A 25,000-nucleotide genomic window follows, 5' to 3' on the forward strand; every position below is an offset into this window, starting at 1 on the left:
TTGGCTGATATTGGTAATCCAAAGCTCCCACAAGTTTCCAAAGGATAAGACTGAATGAGACTCCATGAAACTGTACATCAAATGAAGCAATATACAAAAGCATTCAATGGTATTGATACAAGGGATGCAATGTGGTTGCATGAGAACATATACTATAACGAAACAAGCATTACAATCATTCAATTAGTTACATAAAGAGATGTACTAACCACTTTTAGTCCTCTTTTATCAATGGAAAGCGCTTGTACGCAGGGGAGGGATTATCTCGCAGAACAGGCCTCTTCGTGCCGATGGGCTCGTGGTTCGATCTCAACCTCGCAATCGTGTCACTTCGTAATGCAGGATTGGCTTCACGGCACGATGTAAACTTTGCAGGGTTTCCAGAGCTTGAAGCTTCACAGGGCACCCACCATAAGCTTTGCATTGAGCCACTCACTGCAAAAGAAGCTCCACAATGAACAACTGCCGAGAACATCCGCCGAACTGGCTCCACCCAGCAGACTGTTTAACCTCAAAGGCTTACTCTTCACTCATCTACAAATTTCATGACTGGCATTACAGCTTCAGAATGGTTTTTATTTTTAAAAACCATTTGCCCATGACATCATGTTGACTAGCATCCAGGCCTGCTTTGGGATTGTTTCATTTGAGTGAGCATGTGAAAAACCAGAAATGTAATTTTCTTGAAGCACGATTAATTGAGTGTATGCATGCAGGTGTACTTGCATATAATTTCGCGTTTCCTCTCGCACCTGTCGCTGACATACGTCTGCGTCGTGAATGCTTTAGTTCCACATTTAGAGGCCCACCGAGGAAAGTCGCTTTTCAAGAGGAGCTCGATGCACTTTTGACCATGATCAAACTTCATGCAGTAATTAATTCTTGATGTTGACGGCAAAAACATTTTAAATATATATATATTTTTAAATTCCATTCAGTGCAGTGAGAAGGAGCCTTTTCAGGTTGTAAATAATTAATCAAACTATGTATGTCTTGTGGTTCAATTCCCAGGAAAATGATTGCATTCATGTGCAAAATATATAATGGTGAAGCTTCAGTACACTTGTCAAAATATGACACCATAGTTGTGTACAGCATAGGGTGTTAATTTGTATTACAAATTGCTCTTTAAGGTGTATGGTACATAATACTGTACTGCGCATTCCTTGGATTTCTACTTTATTTTGGTCGGGCTGATTTTGATTTGATATGCACAGCTTTGTCCAGCTAATGCAGTGGGTATGTTTGTTTATTTATTCATTTATTTTATTTATTCCTTCTACTTCCTTGTAAACCCCTCTTGTTTTTTTCAGGTCACCGTAATGCATTCGATGCAGGCAGGCTACTTGGAGAAGACGCAAAAGTACACGGACAAGGCATTAATGCAGATTGAGAAGTTAAAGAGTATGTGGCATTGCTTTTTTTGTTGTTTTTTTGTTGGTGGATCCAAATTTTAGTTTGCTAATATTTTGGCTTCCATAGCTCGCAGATGTAGTTGGGTGCTTCTGCAAGACATTGATGAATACAGCAGCATTTTGACTTCCTTTTAATTGAATGACTTGCAGTTCTGGATCCCAGCCCGATCCTGTCATCCTTTCAAGTCATGTTACTAGAACACATCATCATGTGTCGACTAGTAACTGGCCACAAAGCACTCGCTTTACAAGAGGTAAGTTTCATTTCTTTACATTTGTATTTTGGTTGCTTTTTATATTTCAGTGCTGAAAGAATACTTTATTTTTAGGCATATAAATTGATACTTTTTTCGGCTGCCTCTACGCCTCCCCCCCCGGCTTTTTTCAACTTTCCAATTTGAAGTTGATGCTTTTTTGCCCCCGGAAGTCCGGGTCTCATCTTGTACTCACAATTGACTCATCTGTGGTTTAAGATACTGTCGGACTCCGACATTTGCTAGAAAATCTTCTATCTCTTTGCTGACGACTCTACTCTCTGCCATGATGTCTCTCATCCTTCTGACAGGCAGCGGCCTCTTCCCTTTCCTCAAACCTCAATCACAAGCTGGTCAAACACAATTTTGCTTATGTATCCATATTGTCAACTCTTTGCATTCTCCCTTACCCCTCATCATTTACCTGCATCCCTTGTTTGGCCGTTTCTGTCTACTTTCTCCCTCTACCCTGCTGCTGGTTTTTTCCCCTTTCTCCTGCAGTTCCCTTTGTTATGTTGTGTCCGATTTGTTTTGTGTCATTGCTCTTCCACGAGCTTCGACCATGTTAAAAAAACAAAACAAAAAACAATGCCCTAACATTTGCTGACCCTGACATTCCCGGCATTTTTCAGGAACCTATGTCCCATGAAGGTCGGGGTCCGACAGTATTGAATTAATTGTATTAATGAAAATACCCCCAAGCGGGAGTGCCGGTCATCTCTGCCAGAGGTCGAAAGTAACTCTGTGCCAGACTGGAATAGGGGTAGTTCATAAAGTACGTACGCTCTACTTCCGGGTTTCAAAACCACCCACCCCCCTCTGTATGCAGGCGAGTGACCACCCACCCACCCCCCTCATACATCGCTAATCGCTTGCAAAGCCAGCAGTTCCTTATGAACCGATGTTTGTAAGCCATGACGATGCAGTCCCTCGCAGTGTAATTTACCTTTTTCTTTTAATATCACAGCACGTCATTTATGAAAATAAAAGTACAAATTGACATTCAAGACAATGTTAATGTCATAAATGAAAGTAAGTGTGCATATAAACTTGTGTTCCATTGTTTTAGTTAAATCTGACAAAACCTTCAAATGTAATATTTGTGTCGGAGAGTTCCCGTTCTTAATTTAATACTTTTATTTTTGTATGTACTTTATGAACGGCCCATACGGGGAATCAGAGCGAAGTTTGAAGGGCTATAAAATCGGAACGAGAGCAAATTTCAAAAAAATGGCCCATGTTCTAGAATCTAGATAACAGTCCATAGTATCTGAATCACTAATAACATTTGATCTCTCTTGATAAATGAGGGAGGAGATACGATTTGAAATCGACGATTTTCGCAACTTTAACAGCCTCATGACGTTGACCTCGACCTTGGACGACCTTGAAAGTTATATCGTTGTGCATGTCTCATCGACCTCTATCCATTCCACTATTGTTTATTTGTCTCCACTCGGTTTGATTGTGGACGGACGGACAGGCGGACAGACTTTGAGACTGTTATTATTAGGTCATCTCTACTGAGATGATAGAGATCACCTAAAAAGAAAAAAAAAATGCAAAGAATGATATTTTATGAAATAAATTGTAGAATTGTTAATTGAAAATGCACTGCAGAAATCATTGCCCGGAATGTTTGCCGATTGAGTGAACAATTAAACGTTGATCCGCTCACTGACACATGCAGAACTATCCAATCAATAATGAGCATGCACTCACCAATTACGTTTGATCCATTCCTTTAAATCCTAATAATGTGATTCCATCCTTACTATATGCCTGGTGTTGGCTTAATGGTTAGTGTGGTGGGCTTGGGATCTGAGGATCCTGAGTTCAAATCCTGCTCACCTGTTAAATTTATACCAGTTGGGGTTAACTCGGCCTGTCATCCGTCCGAGGTCGGCAAAATGAGTGCCAGCTTGCTGGTATCCTGTGTCGGAATGGCGACCCGTCCAGGATTGTGCCCAATAGCCAAGGAGACTGCTTAAGGCCCAGTCACACCTTGACGTTTTTGCCAGCAATGGCAACGATCAAAATGTATGTAAAACGCTGGCTTATGCTGAACTTTTAATGTTTTTTTTTTTTTAAGATTCGGACGTACTCGTAACGAGTTGGTCGTATGCATAACATTAGTAATGGACACAGAACGTTTCGTTGTCTTATAGATAACTTATACCAACGAATGCCGAGCCTGTTGTTGGCGTTCACAACCTATGCCCAACGATAGTCTAACTTATGCATAGCGCTGCACGTATCACCGCCGATCACATGGCATAGCCTATTAAAAGGCTGCCGCACAATGATTCAAATCATAACCGCGAAGAAATGGAAGTGTCAACATCGGAGTTACACCTTGGCGATCTTGCCAGCGTATGCCGACCTCTGAAAAATGCGTCTAAAACGCTGGCGCACGTCGAATACGGTATGGGTAAGTTTGGTATACGTGAATACAACGCTAAAGTACGCTATCATACGTCGTAGTAAGTGGAGTACGTCTTGTACTTTTAAACGTGTTAAACATTTTAAGACGTACTTGCCGTATGCCTCACACGTTCCGCATACGATGGGAATAAGTTGTACGCATGATATGCGATCATTGGAACACATCGACAAAAGTTACTTGTAAGTTACTCATAAGTCGAAACGTGTCAATGTAATGGTTAGCGTCAGTGTTCCAGACTCCCTGGTTATTTTTTTTTTCTTCTTCTTCGGGATGACGGTCATGTTGACACTTCGATTTCTCGTGCGGTTATAATATAATATAATTAATAGGCTGCGCTCAACGATTTAAATCATAACCGCACTAGAAATCGAAGTGTCAACATGACCGTCATACCGAAGAAAAAATAATCAAAAAAAAAAAAAAACAGGGAGTGTGGAACACTGACGCTAACCATTACATTGACGTGTTTCGACTTATGAGTACCTTACAAGTAAGTGTGTCAATGATCGCGTAACGTGCCTACAACACGTTACTCATAGGTTAGAAATAAGTTTCGGGTACACTAAACATTACCTCGACGTGTTTCTACTTACGATTAACTTACAATTAACATGTGTCAACGATCGCGTAACGTACCTAAAACTTATGGCCAGCGTAGCGGAACTTGTGAGTCATACGCTGGCATAAGTCGTAAAATTTCAAGCATGCTAAAATTTGAGGACAACCGCAAAGTACAACGATGAAAGCCAGCGTACTACGACGTATGGCAGTGTTTTTCAGCGTGCTCTCAATGTTTCCAAAACTTACCCATAACGTATTCAATGTGTGCCAGCGTTTTAGACAAATTTGGTCAAAAATCGGCGAAGCTGCTAAAACGTCAAGGTGTGACTTGTCCTTTAGCCAGCACCAATGCTCTGCACAGAGTATGGTCCCAATGGATGGATGGATCCTTGCTATGTCATCATATCAAAATGCCTCCCATAAAGTCACACAAGTCATACACGGCAGCTTTAAAGTTGGAAGTGGTTAAGTTCACTGAGGAAAATGATGGGAATATGGCTGCGCACATGAAACATGGTGTCATCAAGAAATGTGTTCGGGACTGACAAAATATAATGTTCCAGTGCTGATAATGATTCTGTCGCTTGTTTTAAATACTGTACCTCTATATGATAACAAACATGTTGAAAACTATTTACATTCCCAATTTATCAGTAAGGTCATCCCACAAAGTCGTTCACATAATATGCACAAAACAGGTCATTAATATTCATGACCCTGGAAGTACCGTATGCAGCGATGCCTTGTGAGTGTCAGGGAGGAATTGACTCTCAATTGTTGTGACTGACAGATTTGCTAACTACCGCAGTTGATCTCGCTTTGTCTTGTACTTCAAATCGACTTATCTGTGAATGAAGGAAAGAAAAATGGGGAAGTTAGCCAAATAGACTTGTACTCCACATCAACCTGTACACCGAAAAATACGTTAACTTTTCATTCATCTTGAACATGCACTGATGCAAACACATGTACCAACACTAGAAGAGTACTTTGTGGAGCACATACCTCTGCCAGGATTAACAGTTTACGTTTTGTACGTGACTGAGGCCGGATCTGCATCCGAGCATTCGTCTTTGTCACGCATCAAAACCTAATCAGCTTGTTCTCGACACCGACCCAACTCGTCCATCATGTTTCGTCCGAATCCATCCATAACTTATTGAAAAATCACGTTATACAGTTTATCGTTTTTGGCTTCATCTCTCAATCGTGAAGAATCACCACCTCCTCCTTTAACGGCCACCATTATCGCTCCTTTCTTGTGGGGTTGGCCGGGGAAAGCTTGGCTCGAGTCTTCGCAAACCGGCTGGCTAGGCCTGATGTTCGACTAGTTAGGGTGAGGATTTGGAATTTAGCCATGGTGCCTGCGATAGCTCGCCTACTCTTCACAAAGGATACTATGGGATCTTTAACGTCCACCAACGGATGCTGGCAGATGGAACTCCCATTTAACGTCCATCTGAGGGACGGCACACACATTGATGAATCGTCCTACCTGTGAATCACTGGACTGACAGTTTATAGTTGGATTGGGAAACGAACCCAAGCGAGACAGCTTGGAGGTGAGTGTGCCTACCTGTAGGCCATCCTGTCAGGCCAATGGTAAAGAATCACGTAAAAAAAAAACATTTTTTAAATTCTCTTATCTGGATCTTCACCAAAATCAAATAAATTTGTCCTCGTCACACACCCTTTAATCACCAAAATGTTGTTTTATGTTTATAAATAATCTGTTTCTTATCTATGTCATATTCAACGTTATTTTTAAGCACGCTTTATCAAAGTACTTCTCATTGTATGCGCATCGCATATACATGACAATAAACTCAATGTCATCATTATCATATACAAGTGTAGCCATATACGCATCTGCTCCATTATGTATGAGGAAAATGTGTTTATAAAGTTGGATTATCATCATGAAATCTTTTATTCTTTGCTTAAATATATTTTCATGATGTGCAATTGTTTGCATCAGGAAATGCATGTTTTGTTAATGTGCAATTCTTTATTGTGCCTGTACAGATCTCACAAGCGTGTCAGCTGTGCCAACATTCGCCTCGCCTCTTCTCCACACACGCTGCACAGCTGCACACACTCCTTGTACGGGCATAAACATGCTTCCTACCAGCTCACTATTGAAACATTAAACGATCTCTCCACTTTATTTCCCCCCCCTACCTTCTTTGATTGAGCAATAATTTTATGCCTCCACAGCCGAAGGTTTTTGGTTTGTCCGTCCGTGCATGTGAACATCTTTTCATTACCGTGATAAGTTTGGTTGAAATCCCTTCTCTGGTTCACAAGTTATCACAACTATGGACTGTGATACAACAATGAACTGATTACATTCAGAGTTCAACTTGTCAAAGGTCATGTGCCCTTTGAAAATCGCTTTATAGATCATAATAACTCGAGTTAGTAACATCTGATGTTTTGACGCGCGCGCGCGCGCGCGCACGCACACACACACACACACACACACACACACACACACACACACACACACACACACACACACACACACACACACACACACACACACACACACACACACACACACACACACACACACCCACACACACACACACACACACACACACACACACACACACACACACACACACACACACACACACACACACACACACACACACACACACACACACATATATATATATATATATATACACACACACACACACACTCTTTAAATTTTCATGTGACATTTAATGAAGATCAAACATAATAGGTTGACATGTAACACGGTTAGTCATATTCTACTTTATTGTTTGCTTTTTTATGAACCCTCAAATTTAAGTATCCACAACAACAAAATTATGATCGAGTGATTCAGGATAGAGTTGACCTGTCTGATTCTCCCTGCAGAGTGCAAGTGACTTTTTTCTTCTCTTTTTTTCACTATTTATTTCCTGAATTTTTTTTTCCAGTTTTTGAAGTTGCCACTAACACCCTTGTCCTTTGACCCTGCTCCCCCTTTCCATGTCCTTTCAGGGTCTTTACAGTGTGTCTGTAAATTGCATGGATAGTGCAGAAGCTCAGTTCACAACAGCACTGCGGGTGAGTTTCTCAAAAGTAAAAATGTTACTAACGTGCGATTTTTGCTTTACATTCTCCGAATGCATCTCTGATGAAAATATTTGTTGGAACTCTGTCATCGATGGTGAATCTCTTTTTTTTTCTTTGGTACATTTTAACGACTTCAACACTGCTTTAAAATTCAGAAAAAAAAGAAATATTCCTCCTATGGCTAAAAGTTTGTTAAAACAGAGCTTTGCTTGGTAAACGTGAGATTATACACTTAGCATTGAATGCAAGTGATGGAATCCAGATAAGATCAAAGTTTCCAATGTTGATTTATCAAACCTTTTCACACTTGGGTCATAGTGGAGAACAAGTGCATGCTCGGACACTTTGATCAATGACTTCCCAAGCGAGTTATTGTACATGTTAACTGATGGTGAAAGTGGAGGAGCTAATGAACTATGTCTTCAACAGCTCACGACGCATCAAGAGCTCTGGACGTACATTGTGACGAATCTCGCAAGTGTGTACATCCGAGAGGGCAACAGGCACCAGGATGTAAGCACTCGGCATATGCATTCTTTCTTACCCTGCTTACACTTTTCTATGGTAGGCCTATTTCTCAGCAGGCAAAATAAGAGTCAGTGACTTTGTTTTTATTATTATTATTTTTTGCTTTGTGCTCATCACATACTGAAGACCTTGGAAAGAAAGGAATATGTGAAATTTTGTTTTCATATCTTAGATATTCTTTGTGAACTTGCCACTTTTTCACCCATGGTCCTCCTTCCTACAACACCCTTAATCTCTTTGAGAACTTGATTTGTGTGGTTTTTTTGTTTCTTCTGTGCATTGGCTCAATTTCTTTCTAGATTTCCTTTTCAAATTGAGTGAATGTACAAGGTGGACTGAAAGTCGCTTTACCCCTCTCCAGTAAAGCATTTGTTCTCAAACTCTTTTAATATACAGGTTTTATTGTGCAGTACTTGGGCTGGCAGGATGGCCGAGAGGTACGCACACTGGCCTCTAAGCTGTCTAGCCTGAGTTTGAGTCCCGACCAAGCTATAAACTGTCATCCCGGTGTTTCACAGACAGGGTGATTCATCAATGTGTGTGCCGTTCCTCGGATGGACGTTAAACGGGAATTCCACCTGCTAGCATCAGTTGATGGACGTTAAAGACCCATTGGGGTCCTTTGGGAAGAATTGGTGAGCTATTGTCGGTATCCTGAACAAATTACAAATTTCTGCTCCAACTACTGCTGGGAAAGCAATGGAAAACCACCCAATATAACCCTTACTCAGGATGCTGTTTAGGCAGCACCCACGCTCTATGAAGAGTATGTTGAGAGATGTAGAGATTGAGAGAGTGCAGTACTTACAATCATTAATTTAATCGGTCATTGGTATCTATATGTGCTCCATCATTCTTGCACAACTGAATTTGTCGCCAAGTCCTCGTTGACATCTGGTGTAGCATTTAACTTCCTACTGGTGTTGCCGCATACCGCAAAGAGGAAGAGATGGAGGGTGGTGTTTGAAATTTAACAGCTGTAAAGTGACCTCAGGCAACTCTGTAGTAGCCCAAGAAAAATGTTCACAAGAAAATGCACCCATTGGAATGAATTGCATGAAAAATGGTTTTTAAAATGTAGATCTCTGTTGGCTCTGAATTGAAAACAGCTCAATCAAACATGAAAATTCCCTCGAACCTGGTTACAATGCTGAGCAGCACGGAGTAACATTGTAAAAAAAAAGATTTTTATGAGGGGATGTGTTGTGTGGTTGAAGCAGTTTATCCTTCTGAAAGGGTTTCTAAACCGAAAAACCACTTCCCTTTTTTTGAATCGATAGTAACGGAGGCCCACACTCTTGACAGAGCTTGGGGGTATTCGTGGGGTAAATTGGTGACAAATATGGGATCGATCTTGCAAAAGCGGATACAAACATGCCATTTGGCACAAAGTACTATAGATATGTCCACTTTAATTTTTTAACGAGACCCAAGCTGGCAAGGCCCTCGATTGGCTGTAATTAGGTCAGATCCAAGATGTCTGCCAATCACTATATATACATAAAGTGACGGTGTAAAAAATTTCAATATCAATTATATTTACAAAAAATATTAATCAAAACAGTTAAATAATACAAAACAAATCATAAAATATGAATTGTAATAATGTATATTTAATTAAACTGCCCAAGAAAAGGAAAAAAAAGTCGCGAATTTTTTTTTCTCATAATACTATATGAAAAACATTGATTGATGAAAAAGTTACCTAAATACATGTGTTTTTATCCCCCGCCGCGTGGCGGAAGGAGGATATTGTTGTCGTCGGTCCGTCCGTCCGGCTGGCTGGGCGTCAACATTTATAGCTGTGAGTGCGATAACTCATAAACTGTTCGCCATATCGATTTGAAATTTGGGTCACACATGTACCACCTGAAAAGGAAGAGCCCTATTGATTTTGGGCGTGGCCGGATCCAAGATGGCCGACTGGGGCAGCCATCTTGAAAAACATGTTTTTTGTAATAAATGGAAAACCGCTTATCTGATTTCAATTATTTTTCAATGGTGGGGGATTCCCCATCTCTGATGGGTATATTTCTATTTTATACTTTAATTGTATGAGTTCTACAACAGAAAAATAAGCTAAGATAATTAACTTCTAAAGTTAGAAGAAGTTACTAAAACAATAGCATCATTGGGAGCCTCCTGGAAGGGGATTCCCGAGGGATGCCCCTGGGAATCCCGGGAATTCCCGGGGAAATCCCACTGGCTCAAAAACCTCATGGTGCTCTCAGAGAGGACTTGTAAAGAAAAAATAAGGTAAGATTTTGGCTTGACTTACTTTTATAGCTATTCAATGTATAATTTTAGTATTGAAGAAAGGCTGTAAATCATAGGTTCCGATATATAGCATTTTTACAGCGCGTGCGCTGTATACAATTGCACCGAGTTTGAAATGTCTCCAGTTCCCCCCCCCCCCCCCCCCACGTGCCTCAAGACAGCCAATGACGGCCGTCCGGTAGATGGCAGTGCATAACCTAGACGGAAATGGCGACAATTGACGGAAATATCCAAGTATTTCAATGGAAATTTGTGAAACTAATGTGTTATATATATGTGAAAACCATTGAATTTATTGCTTTACGGAAAAAAAAAACCAAGAAACGCTTCCCTCTCATGTACGAATGCAACAAGCTGAACCCAGACCAGCCTATTGTCACATGTGACCAACCTGTGTATGCTGTGGCAATGCAGGTGCAGTGGCTTCTGCCAACCCAGTATGGAGAAGACCATATGATTGTTATGATGGGAGGCCTCCATATTGAAATGGCAATGCTTTATGTTATTGGTGACTGGCTAAGAGGGAGTGGACTGGATGAAATCTTGGTGAAAGCAGATGTGACTACTTCAGGTAGAGCAGAATCCTCCATCTTAGGGAATCATGTAAAAAGGTCTCGCTATGTACATCAGGTGACAGTTGCATCATTGTTTATCCTCTTGAGGAAAGCATGGGAAAGTCACAAGGATACAAGTCTTGAGAAGTTGGAGTTTTCTGAGTGGGTCGCAAAAGGAACAGATGAATCTGTCCAGTTCCCTTACTGGTATCAAGTGGTTGTCCTAGAAACAATCCTTTTGATGTTCATCAGAAGCATTCGTGAGGCCAATTTCATCATGTTTTTATGGATGCTCTGCAACAAATTTGTCCATGGATGTTTGCACTTGACCATGTCCACTATGCCAGATGGCTGCCTGTTTTTGTGAAGACCAGGCACCCAAGTGTATACAAGGAGTTTATGCAAGGAAAATTTGTAACTCAAAAATCCCACAGGCCATTCTCTAGTCTTTCAGATCAGGTGCACGAGCAGAACAACAGAAATGTGAAACATGATGGAGGTGCCGTTGATATACTGGACAATCCTTCTGCTCTCGTGAAATGGATGATTTCAGGACCTGAGATTGCCAGAATGGTGACCGAATTTGAAGAGGAGTGTGGAATAAATGGCAATGTGGAAGAGGGATTTCACCACGAAGACACAAAGTCGTTCCAGAAACATTTTGAGAAACACATCAGAAATGTTGTCGAAATATTTGAAGAAGAGGGAAACCCTTACCAAGAAGGAAATACACTAATGTCTCTGATAAAAATGTTCTGGAAGGAAAGGCTGTTGAATCTGTGAAAATAGCAGCAAAGATTTGAAGTGAGCAGTACCAAACATATGTCCAAGAGAGACTTGAAAAGAGCGAAGTGTCTATCCATGATGTCATTCGCAAGAACAAGTTCCATCTTTTCCATCAACCAAATTCTCCCTCAACAGGAAATGCAAAGCAGAAAGTATCAGCTTTGAATCAGGATTGTCATTTATTTTCTCGCTTATTCATTGCATGCCAAAGTCGGGAAGGGGACCTGGAAGATTTCTTTAGCCGTGAGAACCATTCCTACCCCCATCCCTTTCAGAATTTGGAAAATTAAGGAAAGGTACTCAATCAGAAATCATGGAGTGCCCAAAAGAATGTGGATTGCCAGAGTATGCTGAGCCAGATTATACAGCTGTACTCATTGATGGACCAGCTGTTGTTCACATGGCAACACCTGGAAAGGCAGTTAATTTTTCACTATACAACAAAGATGTCTTTAAACCAGACATTATGAGCAATTCCAGGACTGCATCAAGAATCGATGTGGTATTTCACCAATACTTCCCAAACAGCTTAAAGGAATCTTGCGGAGAGAGACGGGGAATTGGTAAAAAGGTCAAGCTGACCCCCTCAACAAGAATTCCTAAGAATTGGAGCAACTTCCTCAAAGTGGACGATAACAAACAGGAATTATTCAAACTTCCTGCAGAGGATTTGATAAAGGACCAAGATGAAACCAAAACAGTTGTGGTGACACATTTGGACAACGTGAAGTCATCATCTAGTATGTTTGAGGCAGAGGAGTTGTCTCCTTGTGGACATGAGGAAGCAGACTCGCGTCTACTTCTGCATGCCAAACATGCTGTTAGAGAAGGACACAGCAAAATACTCATTAGGACTGTAGATTCTGATGTTATCATAGCCATCTTGGCCTATCATCAAATTAGTGTTGAAGAATTATGGATTGCATTTGGAATGTGCAGAAATAAATGCTACATCCATCAGTATGCCAGAAGTTTGGGACCACAGATGTGTTCAGCTCTGCCTTACTGGCATGCCTATACCGGCTGTGATACAGTTTCACCATTTGCAGGGCATGGCAAGAAACCTGCCTGGAAGGTGTGGAAGACATTCCCTGAAATCACTGACACATTTGTCAGTCTCTCCATGAATCCTTCTGAAATAACTGAGTCAAATGGCACATCTGGAGAGGTACACAGTCCTCTTGTATGACAGGACAAGTTCATGTACTGACATCAATCAATGCCGACAAATGCTTTTCACCAAGAGAAGTCGGCAAATCGAAAATATCCCTCCCACAAAAGCAGCATTTGAAGAACACTGCAAAGGGGCAGCTTTGCAAGCAGGACAAATTTGGGGGCAGTGTCTGATCAGGATGCCAGAGGTACCGGATGCATGTCAGTGGGATTGGAAGAAGACTGACCAAGGAATGGTACCCCAGTGGAAAAATCTGTCTGAAGCCTCTGTTCATTGTCAAGAGCTCCTTCACTGTAACTGCCAAAAACGATGCAGTGGGAGATGCAAGTGTATTAAAGCTTCCCTCCCATGTACAAATCTGTGTGCTTGTGATGGACAGTGCTCTCGGGATTGAAGGAACATAGCATTGCTGGACAGAATTTCTTCTGCATCTGTGTGTCAATAAGCTACATATGAGCCCTTGAAATTAATAATTTGCAATATTTACATTGTCCAGCTACCTTCTATGATGCCTCTCTGGGGTATATAAACAGACAAAAGGTAGACTGAGTAAAAGATTTGACATCTGCAAATACTTCAATTTAAATGTTGTTTAATCAAAATAATGGGAATTAAACAAATTAAAATACCATTATTAATTATTTAAATATTTTTTTGAGATGTAAACTCAATTTCTTTGAATCATGTATGAAATATGGTGATATTAAAGCATATGCAAGTAATATCGAACATAATTTGATTGAAATGGTTGTTTTTTATCTATCTATAATTCCAGCTGTGTGTGTGTGTGTGTGTGTGTGTGTGTGTGTGTGTGTGTGTGTGTGTGTGTGTGTGTGTGTGTGTGTGTGTGTGTGTGTGTGTGTGTGTGTGTGTGTGTGTGTGTGTGTGTGTCCGCTGTTTCTCGACAACCGCTGGTCCGATCTAATTGAAACTTGCCAGGTATATTGCTGGGGACCTGCTGATGTGCCTTTTCAAGGTGTGATATTAATCGGACAAGTGCTTCCCAAGTTATGGCCATTTATTTACCAAACCAATGACAAGACACGTTGTTGCGTGGGCGTGGCCGATGGGGAAGGGAAGCTTAACCGCGTTCCCCATTACAGGTTACAACGTACGGGCTTCCGGAGAGTGATGACTTCGTGTATTCTAATAATTTCCCAATTTCTTATGCGCATTTATAGATAAACACAATGCCGCGAGTTATGATCGTTTTCATATGAGACGGTGCATAAATTTCGGTAACATCAGAGTGCTGGAGTGCTCCGAACCAGGAAGTAATTTTTTTTTTCTCTTCTCTTCTCTTTTTGTTTTTCCTTGTGATGACATTGCGAAAAGGCAAAATACGTTGGCGAAAATTGAATAATTGGCCATTAAAACCGAAATTGCGAATCAACGTAACTGTGATATGCGAACTTCCGCGCCACCCACGTACGGGCACGCAAGAGCGAAGAAACGGCCTGTGTGGTTGTTGTCTGTTGCTCGCGGTTGGAATATTTATTTATTCTTTTTTAAATTTTTTTACGGGCACGGACTCGTACTGATTAATTAGCGTTTGGTGGCCATCTTGGATTTTGCTGAATTACACCCAAATCTGAATTCGGCCAGTTTGGGTCTCGTTCAAATATTAATCTATATACACAAAACTCCCTTTGCGCCAAATGGCTTGTTGGTATCCACTCTTGCAAGATCATTTCACCAATTTACCCCACTATATTCAGGACAAGTGGATAAACATTTAAAGGCAGGAACCAGTCCTGGACGTATCAACATTCCATCACAGGTGACTCGATTCAAAGTGGCAGGAATTTGGAATTTCAGGTGCTGGCGATAACTTGTCCTGTTTTTGATGTCCTCCAACATCCAGTGCTTTCAGATGTTTCTCCTCCTCAACACCCTTCCCGTGGATGGCATACACATTTTTCAGATGTATCTTCCTGCATGCAAAACACCTCAGGTGACACTTGAAGCGAGATTGAGATGTGAATCCAGGTTAGACAACTTAGTGACGAGTGCGTATACCTCAAAGCTGTCACACCAGCCCCCTTTTCTCTTTCTCTCTCTCTCTCTCTGTCTCTCGCTCTCGCTCTCTCTGTCTCTCGCTCTCGCTCTCTCTCTCTCTCTGTCTCTGTCTCTGTCTCTCGCTCTCTCTGTCTCTCGCTCTCTCTCTGTCTCTCGCTCTCTCTCTGTCTCTCGCTCACTCTCTGTCTCTCGCTCTCTCTCTGTCTCTCGCTCTCTCTCTGTCTCTCGCTCACTCTCTGTCTCTCGCTCTCTCTCTGTCTCTCGCTCTCTCTCTGTCTCTCGCTCTCTCTCTGTCTCTCGCTCTCTCTCTGTCTCTCGCTCTCTCTCTCTGTCTCTCGCTCTCTCTCTGTCTCTCGCTCTCTCTCTGTCTCTCTCGCTCTCTCTCTGTCTCTCGCTCTCTCTCTGTCTCTCTCGCTCTCTCTCTGTCTCTCGCTCTCTCTCTGTCTCTCGCTCTCTCTCTGTCTCTCGCTCTCTCTCTGTCTCTCGCTCTCTCTCGCTCTCTCGCTCTCTCGCTCTCTCTCTGTCTCTCGCTCTCTCTCTGTCTCTCGCTCTCTCTCTGTCTCTCGCTCTCTCTCTCTGTCTCTCGCTCTCTCTCTCTGTCTCTCGCTCTCTCTCTGTCTCTCGCTCTCTCTCTGTCTCTCGCTCTCTCTCTGTCTCTCGCTCTCTCTCTCTGTCTCTCGCTCTCTCTCTCTGTCTCTCGCTCTCTCTCTGTCTCTCGCTCTCTATCTGTCTCTCGCTCTCTCTCTGTCTCTCGCTCTCTATCTGTCTCTCGCTCTCTCTCTGTCTCTCGCTCTCTATCTGTCTCTCGCTCTCTCTCTGTCTCTCGCTCTCTATCTGTCTCTCGCTCTCTATCTGTCTCTCGCTCTCTCTCTGTCTCTCGCTCTCTCTCTGTCTCTCGCTCTCTCTGTCTCTCGCTCTCTCTGTCTCTCGCTCTCTCTGTCTCTCGCTCTCTCTGTCTCTCGCTCTCTCTGTCTCTCGCTCTCTCTGTCTCTCGCTCTCTCTGTCTCTCGCTCTCTCTGTCTCTCGCTCTCTCTGTCTCTCGCTCTCTCCGTCTCTCGCTCTCTCCGTCTCTCGCTCTCTCCGTCTCTCGCTCTCTCCGTCTCCGTCTGTCGCTCTCTCCGTCTCCGTCTGTCGCTCTCTCCGTCTCCGTCTGTCGCTCTCTCCGTCTCCGTCTGTCGCTCTCTCCGTCTCCGTCTGTCGCTCTCTCCGTCTCCGTCTGTCGCTCTCTCCGTCTCCGTCTGTCGCTCTCTCCGTCTCCGTCTGTCGCTCTCTCCGTCTCCGTCTGTCGCTCTCTCCGTCTCCGTCTGTCGCTCTCTCCGTCTCCGTCTGTCGCTCTCTCCGTCTCCGTCTGTCGCTCTCTCCGTCTCCGTCTGTCGCTCTCTCCGTCTCCGTCTGTCGCTCTCTCCGTCTCCGTCTGTCGCTCTCTCCGTCTCCGTCTGTCGCTCTCTCCGTCTCCGTCTGTCGCTCTCTCCGTCTCCGTCTGTCGCTCTCTCCGTCTCCGTCTGTCGCTCTCTCCGTCTCCGTCTGTCGCTCTCTCCGTCTCCGTCTGTCGCTCTCTCCGTCTCCGTCTGTCGCTCTCTCCGTCTCCGTCTGTCGCTCTCTCCGTCTCCGTCTGTCGCTCTCTCCGTCTCCGTCTGTCGCTCTCTCCGTCTCCGTCTGTCGCTCTCTCCGTCTCCGTCTGTCGCTCTCTCCGTCTCCGTCTGTCGCTCTCTCCGTCTCCGTCTGTCGCTCTCTCCGTCTCCGTCTGTCGCTCTCTCCGTCTCCGTCTGTCGCTCTCTCCGTCTCCGTCTGTCCCCCTCTCCGTCTCCGTCTGTCGCTCTCTCCGTCTCCGTCTGTCGCTCTCTCCGTCTCCGTCTGTCGCTCTCTCCGTCTCCGTCTGTCGCTCTCTCCGTCTCCGTCTGTCGCTCTCTCCGTCTCCGTCTGTCGCTCTCTCCGTCTCCGTCTGTCGCTCTCTCTCTGTCTCCGTCTGTCGCTCTCTCCGTCTCCGTCTGTCGCTCTCTCCGTCTCCGTCTGTCGCTCTCTCCGTCTCCGTCTGTCGCTCTCTCCGTCTCCGTCTGTCGCTCTCTCCGTCTCCGTCTGTCGCTCTCTCCGTCTCCGTCTGTCGCTCTCTCCGTCTCCGTCTGTCGCTCTCTCCGTCTCCGTCTGTCGCTCTCTCCGTCTCCGTCTGTCGCTCTCTCCGTCTCCGTCTGTCGCTCTCTCCGTCTCCGTCTGTCGCTCTCTCCGTCTCCGTCTGTCGCTCTCTCCGTCTCCGTCTGTCGCTCTCTCCGTCTCCGTCTGTCGCTCTCTCCGTCTCCGTCTGTCGCTCTCTCCGTCTCCGTCTGTCGCTCTCTCCGTCTCCGTCTGTCGCTCTCTCCGTCTCCGTCTGTCGCTCTCTCCGTCTCCGTCTGTCGCTCTCTCCGTCTCCGTCTGTCGCTCTCTCCGTCTCCGTCTGTCGCTCTCTCCGTCTCCGTCTGTCGCTCTCTCCGTCTCCGTCTGTCGCTCTCTCCGTCTCCGTCTGTCGCTCTCTCCGTCTCCGTCTGTCGCTCTCTCCGTCTCCGTCTGTCGCTCTCTCCGTCTCCGTCTGTCGCTCTCTCCGTCTCCGTCTGTCGCTCTCTCCGTCTCCGTCTGTCGCTCTCTCCGTCTCCGTCTGTCGCTCTCTCCGTCTCCGTCTGTCTCTCTCTCCGTCTCCGGCTGTCGGTCTCTCCGTCTCCGTCTGTCGCTCTCTCCGTCTCCGTCTGTCGCTCTCTCCGTCTCCGTCTGTCGCTCTCTCCGTCTCCGTCTGTCGCTCTCTCCGTCTCCGTCTGTCGCTCTCTCCGTCTCCGTCTGTCGCTCTCTCCGTCTCCGTCTGTCGCTCTCTCCGTCTCCGTCTGTCGCTCTCTCCGTCTCCGTCTGTCGCTCTCTCCGTCTCCGTCTGTCGCTCTCTCCGTCTCCGTCTGTCGCTCTCTCCGTCTCCGTCTGTCGCTCTCTCCGTCTCCGTCTGTCGCTCTCTCCGTCTCCGTCTGTCGCTCTCTCCGTCTCCGTCTGTCGCTCTCTCCGTCTCCGTCTGTCGCTCTCTCCGTCCCCGTCTGTCGCTCTCTCCGTCCCCGTCTGTCGCTCTCTCCGTCCCCGTCTGTCGCTCTCTCCGTCCCCGTCTGTCGCTCTCTCCGTCCCCGTCTGTCGCTCTCTCCGTCCCCGTCTGTCGCTCTCTCCGTCCCCGTCTGTCGCTCTCTCCGTCCCCGTCTGTCGCTCTCTCCGTCCCCGTCTGTCGCTCTCTCCGTCCCCGTCTGTCGCTCTCTCCGTCCCCGTCTGTCGCTCTCTCCGTCCCCGTCTGTCGCTCTCTCCGTCCCCGTCTGTCGCTCTCTCCGTCCCCGTCTGTCGCTCTCTCCGTCCCCGTCTGTCGCTCTCTCCGTCCCCGTCTGTCGCTCTCTCCGTCCCCGTCTGTCGCTCTCTCCGTCCCCGTCTGTCGCTCTCTCCGTCCCCGTCTGTCGCTCTCTCCGTCCCCGTCTGTCGCTCTCTCCGTCCCCGTCTGTCGCTCTCTCCGTCCCCGTCTGTCGCTCTCTCCGTCCCCGTCTGTCGCTCTCTCCGTCCCGTCTGTCGCTCTCTCTCCGTCCCCGTCTGTCGCTCTCTCCGTCCCCGTCTGTCGCTCTCTCCGTCCCCGTCTGTCGCTCTCTCCGTCCCCGTCTGTCGCTCTCTCCGTCCCCGTCTGTCGCTCTCTCCGTCCCCGTCTGTCGCTCTCTCCGTCCCCGTCTGTCGCTCTCTCCGTCCCCGTCTGTCGCTCTCTCCGTCCCCGTCTGTCGCTCTCTCCGTCCCCGTCTGTCGCTCTCTCCGTCTCCGTCTGTCGCTCTCTCCGTCTCCGTCTGTCGCTCTCTCCGTCTCTGTCTGTCGCTCTCTCCGTCTCTGTCTGTCGCTCTCTCCGTCTCTGTCTGTCGCTCTCTCCGTCTCTGTCTGTCGCTCTCTCCGTCTCTGTCTGTCGCTCTCTCCGTCTCTGTCTGTCGCTCTCTCCGTCTCTGTCTGTCGCTCTCTCCGTCTCTGTCTGTCGCTCTCTCCGTCTCTGTCTGTCGCTCTCTCCGTCTCTGTCTGTCGCTCTCTCCGTCTCTGTCTGTCGCTCTCTCCGTCTCTGTCTGTCGCTCTCTCCGTCTCTGTCTGTCGCTCTCTCCGTCTCTGTCTGTCGCTCTCTCCGTCTCTGTCTGTCGCTCTCTCCGTCTCTGTCTGTCGCTCTCTCCGTCTCTGTCTGTCGCTCTCTCCGTCTCTGTCTGTCGCTCTCTCCGTCTCTGTCTGTCGCTCTCTCCGTCTCTGTCTGTCGCTCTCGCCGTCTCTGTCTGTCGCTCTCGCCGTCTCTGTCTGTCGCTCTCGCCGTCTCTGTCTGTCGCTCTCGCCGTCTCTGTCTGTCGCTCTCGCCGTCTCTGTCTGTCGCTCTCGCCGTCTCTGTCTGTCGCTCTCGCCGTCTCTGTCTGTCGCTCTCGCCGTCTCTGTCTGTCGCTCTCGCCGTCTCTGTCTGTCGCTCTCGCCGTCTCTGTCTGTCGCTCTCGCCGTCTCTGTCTGTCGCTCTCGCCGTCTCTGTCTGTCGCTCTCGCCGTCTCTGTCTGTCGCTCTCGCCGTCTCTGTCTGTCGCTCTCGCCGTCTCTGTCTGTCGCTCTCGCCGTCTCTGTCTGTCGCTCTCGCCGTCTCTGTCTGTCGCTCTCGCCGTCTCTGTCTGTCGCTCTCGCCGTCTCTGTCTGTCGCTCTCGCCGTCTCTGTCTGTCGCTCTCGCCGTCTCTGTCTGTCGCTCTCGCCGTCTCTGTCTGTCGCTCTCGCCGTCTCTGTCTGTCGCTCTCGCCGTCTCTGTCTGTCGCTCTCGCCGTCTCTGTCTGTCGCTCTCGCCGTCTCTGTCTGTCGCTCTCGCCGTCTCTGTCTGTCGCTCTCGCCGTCTCTGTCTGTCGCTCTCGCCGTCTCTGTCTGTCGCTCTCGCCGTCTCTGTCTGTCGCTCTCGCCGTCTCTGTCTGTCGCTCTCGCCGTCTCTGTCTGTCGCTCTCGCCGTCTCTGTCTGTCGCTCTCGCCGTCTCTGTCTGTCGCTCTCGCCGTCTCTGTCTGTCGCTCTCGCCGTCTCTGTCTGTCGCTCTCGCCGTCTCTGTCTGTCGCTCTCGCCGTCTCTGTCTGTCGCTCTCGCCGTCTCTGTCTGTCGCTCTCGCCGTCTCTGTCTGTCGCTCTCGCCGTCTCTGTCTGTCGCTCTCGCCGTCTCTGTCTGTCGCTCTCGCCGTCTCTGTCTGTCGCTCTCGCCGTCTCTGTCTGTCGCTCTCGCCGTCTCTGTCTGTCGCTCTCGCCGTCTCTGTCTGTCGCTCTCGCCGTCTCTGTCTGTCGCTCTCGCCGTCTCTGTCTGTCGCTCTCGCCGTCTCTGTCTGTCGCTCTCGCCGTCTCTGTCTGTCGCTCTCGCCGTCTCTCGCTCTCGCTCTCGCCGTCTCTGTCTGTCGCTCTCGCCGTCTCTCGCTCTCGCTCTCGCCGTCTCTCGCTCTCGCTCTCGCCGTCTCTCGCTCTCGCTCTCGCCGTCTCTCGCTCTCGCTCTCGCCGTCTCTCGCTCTCGCTCTCGCCGTCTCTCGCTCTCGCTCTCGCCGTCTCTCGCTCTCGCTCTCGCCGTCTCTCGCTCTCGCTCTCGCCGTCTCTCGCTCTCGCTCTCGCCGTCTCTCGCTCTCGCTCTCGCCGTCTCTCGCTCTCGCTCTCGCCGTCTCTCGCTCTCGCTCTCGCCGTCTCTCGCTCTCGCTCTCGCCGTCTCTCGCTCTCGCTCTCGCCGTCTCTCGCTCTCGCTCTCGCCGTCTCTCGCTCTCGCTCTCGCCGTCTCTCGCTCTCGCTCTCGCCGTCTCTCGCTCTCGCTCTCGCCGTCTCTCGCTCTCGCTCTCGCCGTCTCTCGCTCTCGCTCTCGCCGTCTCTCGCTCTCGCTCTCGCCGTCTCTCGCTCTCGCTCTCGCCGTCTCTCGCTCTCGCTCTCGCCGTCTCTCGCTCTCGCTCTCGCCGTCTCTCGCTCTCGCTCTCGCCGTCTCTCGCTCTCGCTCTCGCCGTCTCTCGCTCTCGCTCTCGCCGTCTCTCGCTCTCGCTCTCGCCGTCTCTCGCTCTCGCTCTCGCCGTCTCTCGCTCTCGCTCTCGCCGTCTCTCGCTCTCGCTCTCGCCGTCTCTCGCTCTCGCTCTCGCCGTCTCTCGCTCTCGCTCTCGCCGTCTCTCGCTCTCGCTCTCGCCGTCTCCGTCTGTCGCTCTCGCCGTCTCCGTCTGTCGCTCTCGCCGTCTCCGTCTGTCGCTCTCGCCGTCTCCGTCTGTCGCTCTCGCCGTCTCCGTCTGTCGCTCTCGCCGTCTCCGTCTGTCGCTCTCGCCGTCTCCGTCTGTCGCTCTCGCCCTCTCCGTCTCTCGCTCTCGCCCTCTCCGTCTCTCGCTCTCGCCCTCTCCGTCTCTCGCTCTCGCCCTCTCCGTCTCTCGCTCTCGCCCTCTCCGTCTCTCGCTCTCGCCCTCTCCGTCTCTCGCTCTCTCTGTGTCTCTCGCTCTCGCTCTCTCTGTGTCTCCAGCCCTCTGTGTCTCTCTCTCTCTGTCTGTCTGTCTGTCTGTCCCTCTCTCTCTGTCTGTCTCCAGCCCTCTCTCTCTCTCTCTGTCTGTCTCCAGCCCTCTCTCTCTCTCTCTGTCTGTCTCCAGCCCTCTCTCTCTCTCTCTGTCTGTCTCCAGCTCTCTCTCTCTCTCTCTGTCTGTCTCCAGCCCTCTCTCTCTCTCTGTCTGTCTCCAGCCCTCTCTCTCTCTCTGTCTGTCTCCAGCCCTCTCTCTCTCTCTGTCTCCAGCCCTCTCTCTCTCTGTCTGTCTCCAGCCCTCTCTCTCTCTCTCTGTCTCCAGCCCTCTCTCTCTCTCTGTCTCCAGCCCTCTCTCTCTCTCTGTCTGTCTCCAGCCCTCTCTCTCTCTCTGTCTGTCTCCAGCCCTCTCTCTCTCTGTCTGTCTCCAGCCCCTCTCTCTCTCTCTCTGTCTGTCTCCAGCTCTCTCTCTCTCTCTCTGTCTGTCTCCAGCCCTCTCTCTCTCTCTGTCTGTCTCCAGCCCTCTCTCTCTCTCTGTCTGTCTCCAGCCCTCTCTCTCTCTCTGTCTGTCTCCAGCCCTCTCTCTCTCTCTGTCTCCAGCCCTCTCTCTCTCTGTCTGTCTCCAGCCCTCTCTCTCTCTCTGTCTCCAGCCCTCTCTCTCTCTCTGTCTCCAGCCCTCTCTCTCTCTCTGTCTGTCTCCAGCCCTCTCTCTCTCTCTGTCTGTCTCCAGCCCTCTCTCTCTCTGTCTGTCTCCAGCCCTCTCTCTCTCTCTCTGTCTGTCTCCAGCCCTCTCTCTCTCTCTCTGTCTGTCTCCAGCCCTCTCTCTCTCTCTCTGTCTGTCTCCAGCCCTCTCTCTCTCTCTCTGTCTGTCTCCAGCCCTCTCTCTCTCTGTCTGTCTCCAGCCCTCTCTCTCTCTCTGTCTCCAGCCCTCTCTCTCTCTCTGTCTCCAGCCCTCTCTCTCTCTCTGTCTCCAGCCCTCCCTCTCTCTCTGTCTGTCTCCAGCCCTCTCTCTCTCTCTGTCTGTCTCCAGCCCTCTCTCTCTCTCTGTCTGTCTCCAGCCCTCTCTCTCTCTCTGTCTGTCTCCAGCCCTCTCTCTCTCTCTGTCTGTCTCCAGCCCTCTCTCTCTCTCTCTCTGTCTGTCTCCAGCCCTCTCTCTCTCTCTCTGTCTGTCTCCAGCCCTCTCTCTCTCTCTCTGTCTGTCTCCAGCCCTCTCTCTCTCTCTCTGTCTGTCTCCAGCCCTCTCTCTCTCTCTCTGTCTGTCTCCAGCCCTCTCTCTCTCTCTCTCTGTCTGTCTCCAGCCCTCTCTCTCTCTCTCTGTCTGTCTCCAGCCCTCTCTCTCTCTCTGTCTGTCTCCACCCCTCTCTCTCTCTCTGTCTGTCTCCAGCCCTCTCTCTCTCTCTGTCTGTCTCCAGCCCTCTCTCTCTCTCTGTCTGTCTCCAGCCCTCTCTCTCTCTGTCTGTCTCCAGCCCTCTCTCTCTCTGTCTGTCTCCAGCCCTCTCTCTCTCTCTGTCTGTCTCCAGCCCTCTCTCTCTCTCTCTGTCTGTCTCCAGCCCTCTCTCTCTCTCTGTCTGTCTCCAGCCCTCTCTCTCTCTCTCTCTCTGTCTGTCTCCAGCCCTCTCTCTCTCTCTCTATCTGTCTGTCTCCAGCCCTCTCTCTCTCTCTCTCTCTGTCTGTCTCCAGCCCTCTCTCTCTCTCTCTCTCTCTGTCTGTCTCCAGCCCTCTCTCTCTCTCTCTCTCTCTCTGTCTGTCTCCAGCCCTCTCTCTCTCTCTCTCTCTCTCTGTCTGTCTCCCGCCCTCTCTCTCTCTCTCTCTCTGTCTGTCTCCAGCCCTCTCTCTCTCTGTCTGTCTCCAGCCCTCTCTCTCTCTGTCTGTCTCCAGCCCTCTCTCTCTCTCTCTCTCTGTCTGTCTCCAGCCCTCTCTCTCTCTCTCTCTCTGTCTGTCTCCAGCCCTCTCTCTCTCTCTCTCTGTCTGTCTCCAGCCCTCTCTCTCTCTCTCTGTCTGCCTCCTGCCCTCTGTCTGTCTCCCGCCCTCTCTCTCTCTGTCTGTCTCCAGCCCTCTCTCTCTCTCTGTCTGTCTCCAGCTCTCTCTCTCTCTCTCTGCCTGTCTCCAGCCCTCTCTCTCTCTCTGTCTGTCTCCAGCCCTCTCTCTCTCTCTCTGTCTGTCTCCAGCCCTCTCTCTCTCTCTGTCTGTCTCCACCCCTCTCTCTCTCTCTCTCTGTCTGTCTCCACCCCTCTCTCTCTCTCTCTGTCTGTCTCCAGCCCTCTCCCTCCCTCTCTGTCTCTCTCCCGCCCTCTCTCTCTCTCTCTGTCTCTCTCCACCCCTCTCTCTCTCTCTCTGTCTGTCTCCAGCCCTCTCTCTCTCTCTCTCTGTCTGTCTCCAGCCCTCTCTCTCTCTCTCTCTGTCTGTCTCCAGCCCTCTCTCTCTCTCTGTCTGTCTCCAGCCCTCTCTCTCTCTCTCTCTGTCTGTCTCCAGCCCTCTCTCTCTCTCTCTCTCTCTCTCTGTCTCCAGCCCTCTCTCTCTCTCTGTCTGTCTCCAGCCCTCTCTCTCTCTCTGTCTGTCTCCAGCCCTCTCTCTCTCTCTGTCTGTCTCCAGCCCTCTCTCTCTCTCTGTCTGTCTCCAGCCCTCTCTCTCTCTCTGTCTGTCTCCAGCCCCCTCTCTCTCTCTCTCTGTCTGTCTCCAGCTCTCTCTCTCTCTCTCTCTGTCTGTCTCCAGCCCTCTTTCTCTCTCTCTGTCTGTCTCCCCCCCTCTCTCTCTCTCTCTCTCTGTCTCCCTCCCTCTCTCTCTCTCTGTCTGTCTCCATCCCTCTCTCTCTCTCTGTCTGTCTCCAGCCCTCTCTCTCTCTCTGTCTGTCTCCAGCCCTCTCTCTCTCTCTCTCTGTCTGTCTCCAGCCCTCTCTCTCTCTCTCTGTCTGTCTCCAGCCCTCTCTCTCTCTCTGTCTGTCTCCAGCCCTCTCTCTCTCTCTTTCTGTCTCCCCCCCTCTCCCTCTCTCTCTCTCTGACTCTCTCCAGCCCTCTCTCTCTCTCTCTCTCTGTCTGTCTCCAGCCCTCTCTCTCTCTCTCTGTCTGTCTCCAGCCCTCTCTCTCTCTCTCTGTCTGTCTCCAGCCCTCTCTCTCTCTCTCTGTCTGTCTCCAGCCCTCTCTCTCTCTCTGTCTGTCTCCAGCCCTCTCTCTCTCTCTCTGTCTGTCTCCAGCCCTCTCTCTCTCTCTCTGTCTGTCTCCAGCCCTCTCTCTCTCTCTCTGTCTGTCTCCAGCCCTCTCTCTCTCTCTGTCTGTCTCCAGCCCTCTCTCTCTCTCTGTCTGTCTCCAGCCCTCTCTCTCTCTCTGTCTGTCTCCAGCCCTCTCTCTCTCTCTGTCTGTCTCCAGCCCTCTCTCTCTCTCTGTCTGTCTCCAGCCCTCTCTCTCTCTCTGTCTGTCTCCAGCCCTCT

The 25,000-nt window shown here is 49.0% G+C and overlaps 1 protein-coding gene across 1 annotated transcript in view; it reads left to right on the forward strand.

Moving 5' to 3' along the window:
* The window catches only part of MAU2 (MAU2 sister chromatid cohesion factor), a 327,528-nt gene that overhangs the window by 101,762 nt on the left and 200,766 nt on the right, over nucleotides 1-25,000 (forward strand). Inside the window, exons 9-13 of the mRNA XM_085893805.1 lie at nucleotides 1,314-1,404; nucleotides 1,566-1,669; nucleotides 6,702-6,779; nucleotides 7,692-7,757; nucleotides 8,196-8,279. Of these exons, the coding sequence (XP_085749931.1) occupies nucleotides 1,314-1,404; nucleotides 1,566-1,669; nucleotides 6,702-6,779; nucleotides 7,692-7,757; nucleotides 8,196-8,279 (423 nt within the window). The remainder of the gene's footprint in view (nucleotides 1-1,313; nucleotides 1,405-1,565; nucleotides 1,670-6,701; nucleotides 6,780-7,691; nucleotides 7,758-8,195; nucleotides 8,280-25,000) is intronic.

This window comes from Eptatretus burgeri, chromosome 9 (assembly GCF_056783735.1).
Source record: "Eptatretus burgeri isolate ZD-2024b chromosome 9, Ebu_testis_v1, whole genome shotgun sequence".
Taxonomy (NCBI): domain Eukaryota; kingdom Metazoa; phylum Chordata; class Myxini; order Myxiniformes; family Myxinidae; genus Eptatretus; species Eptatretus burgeri.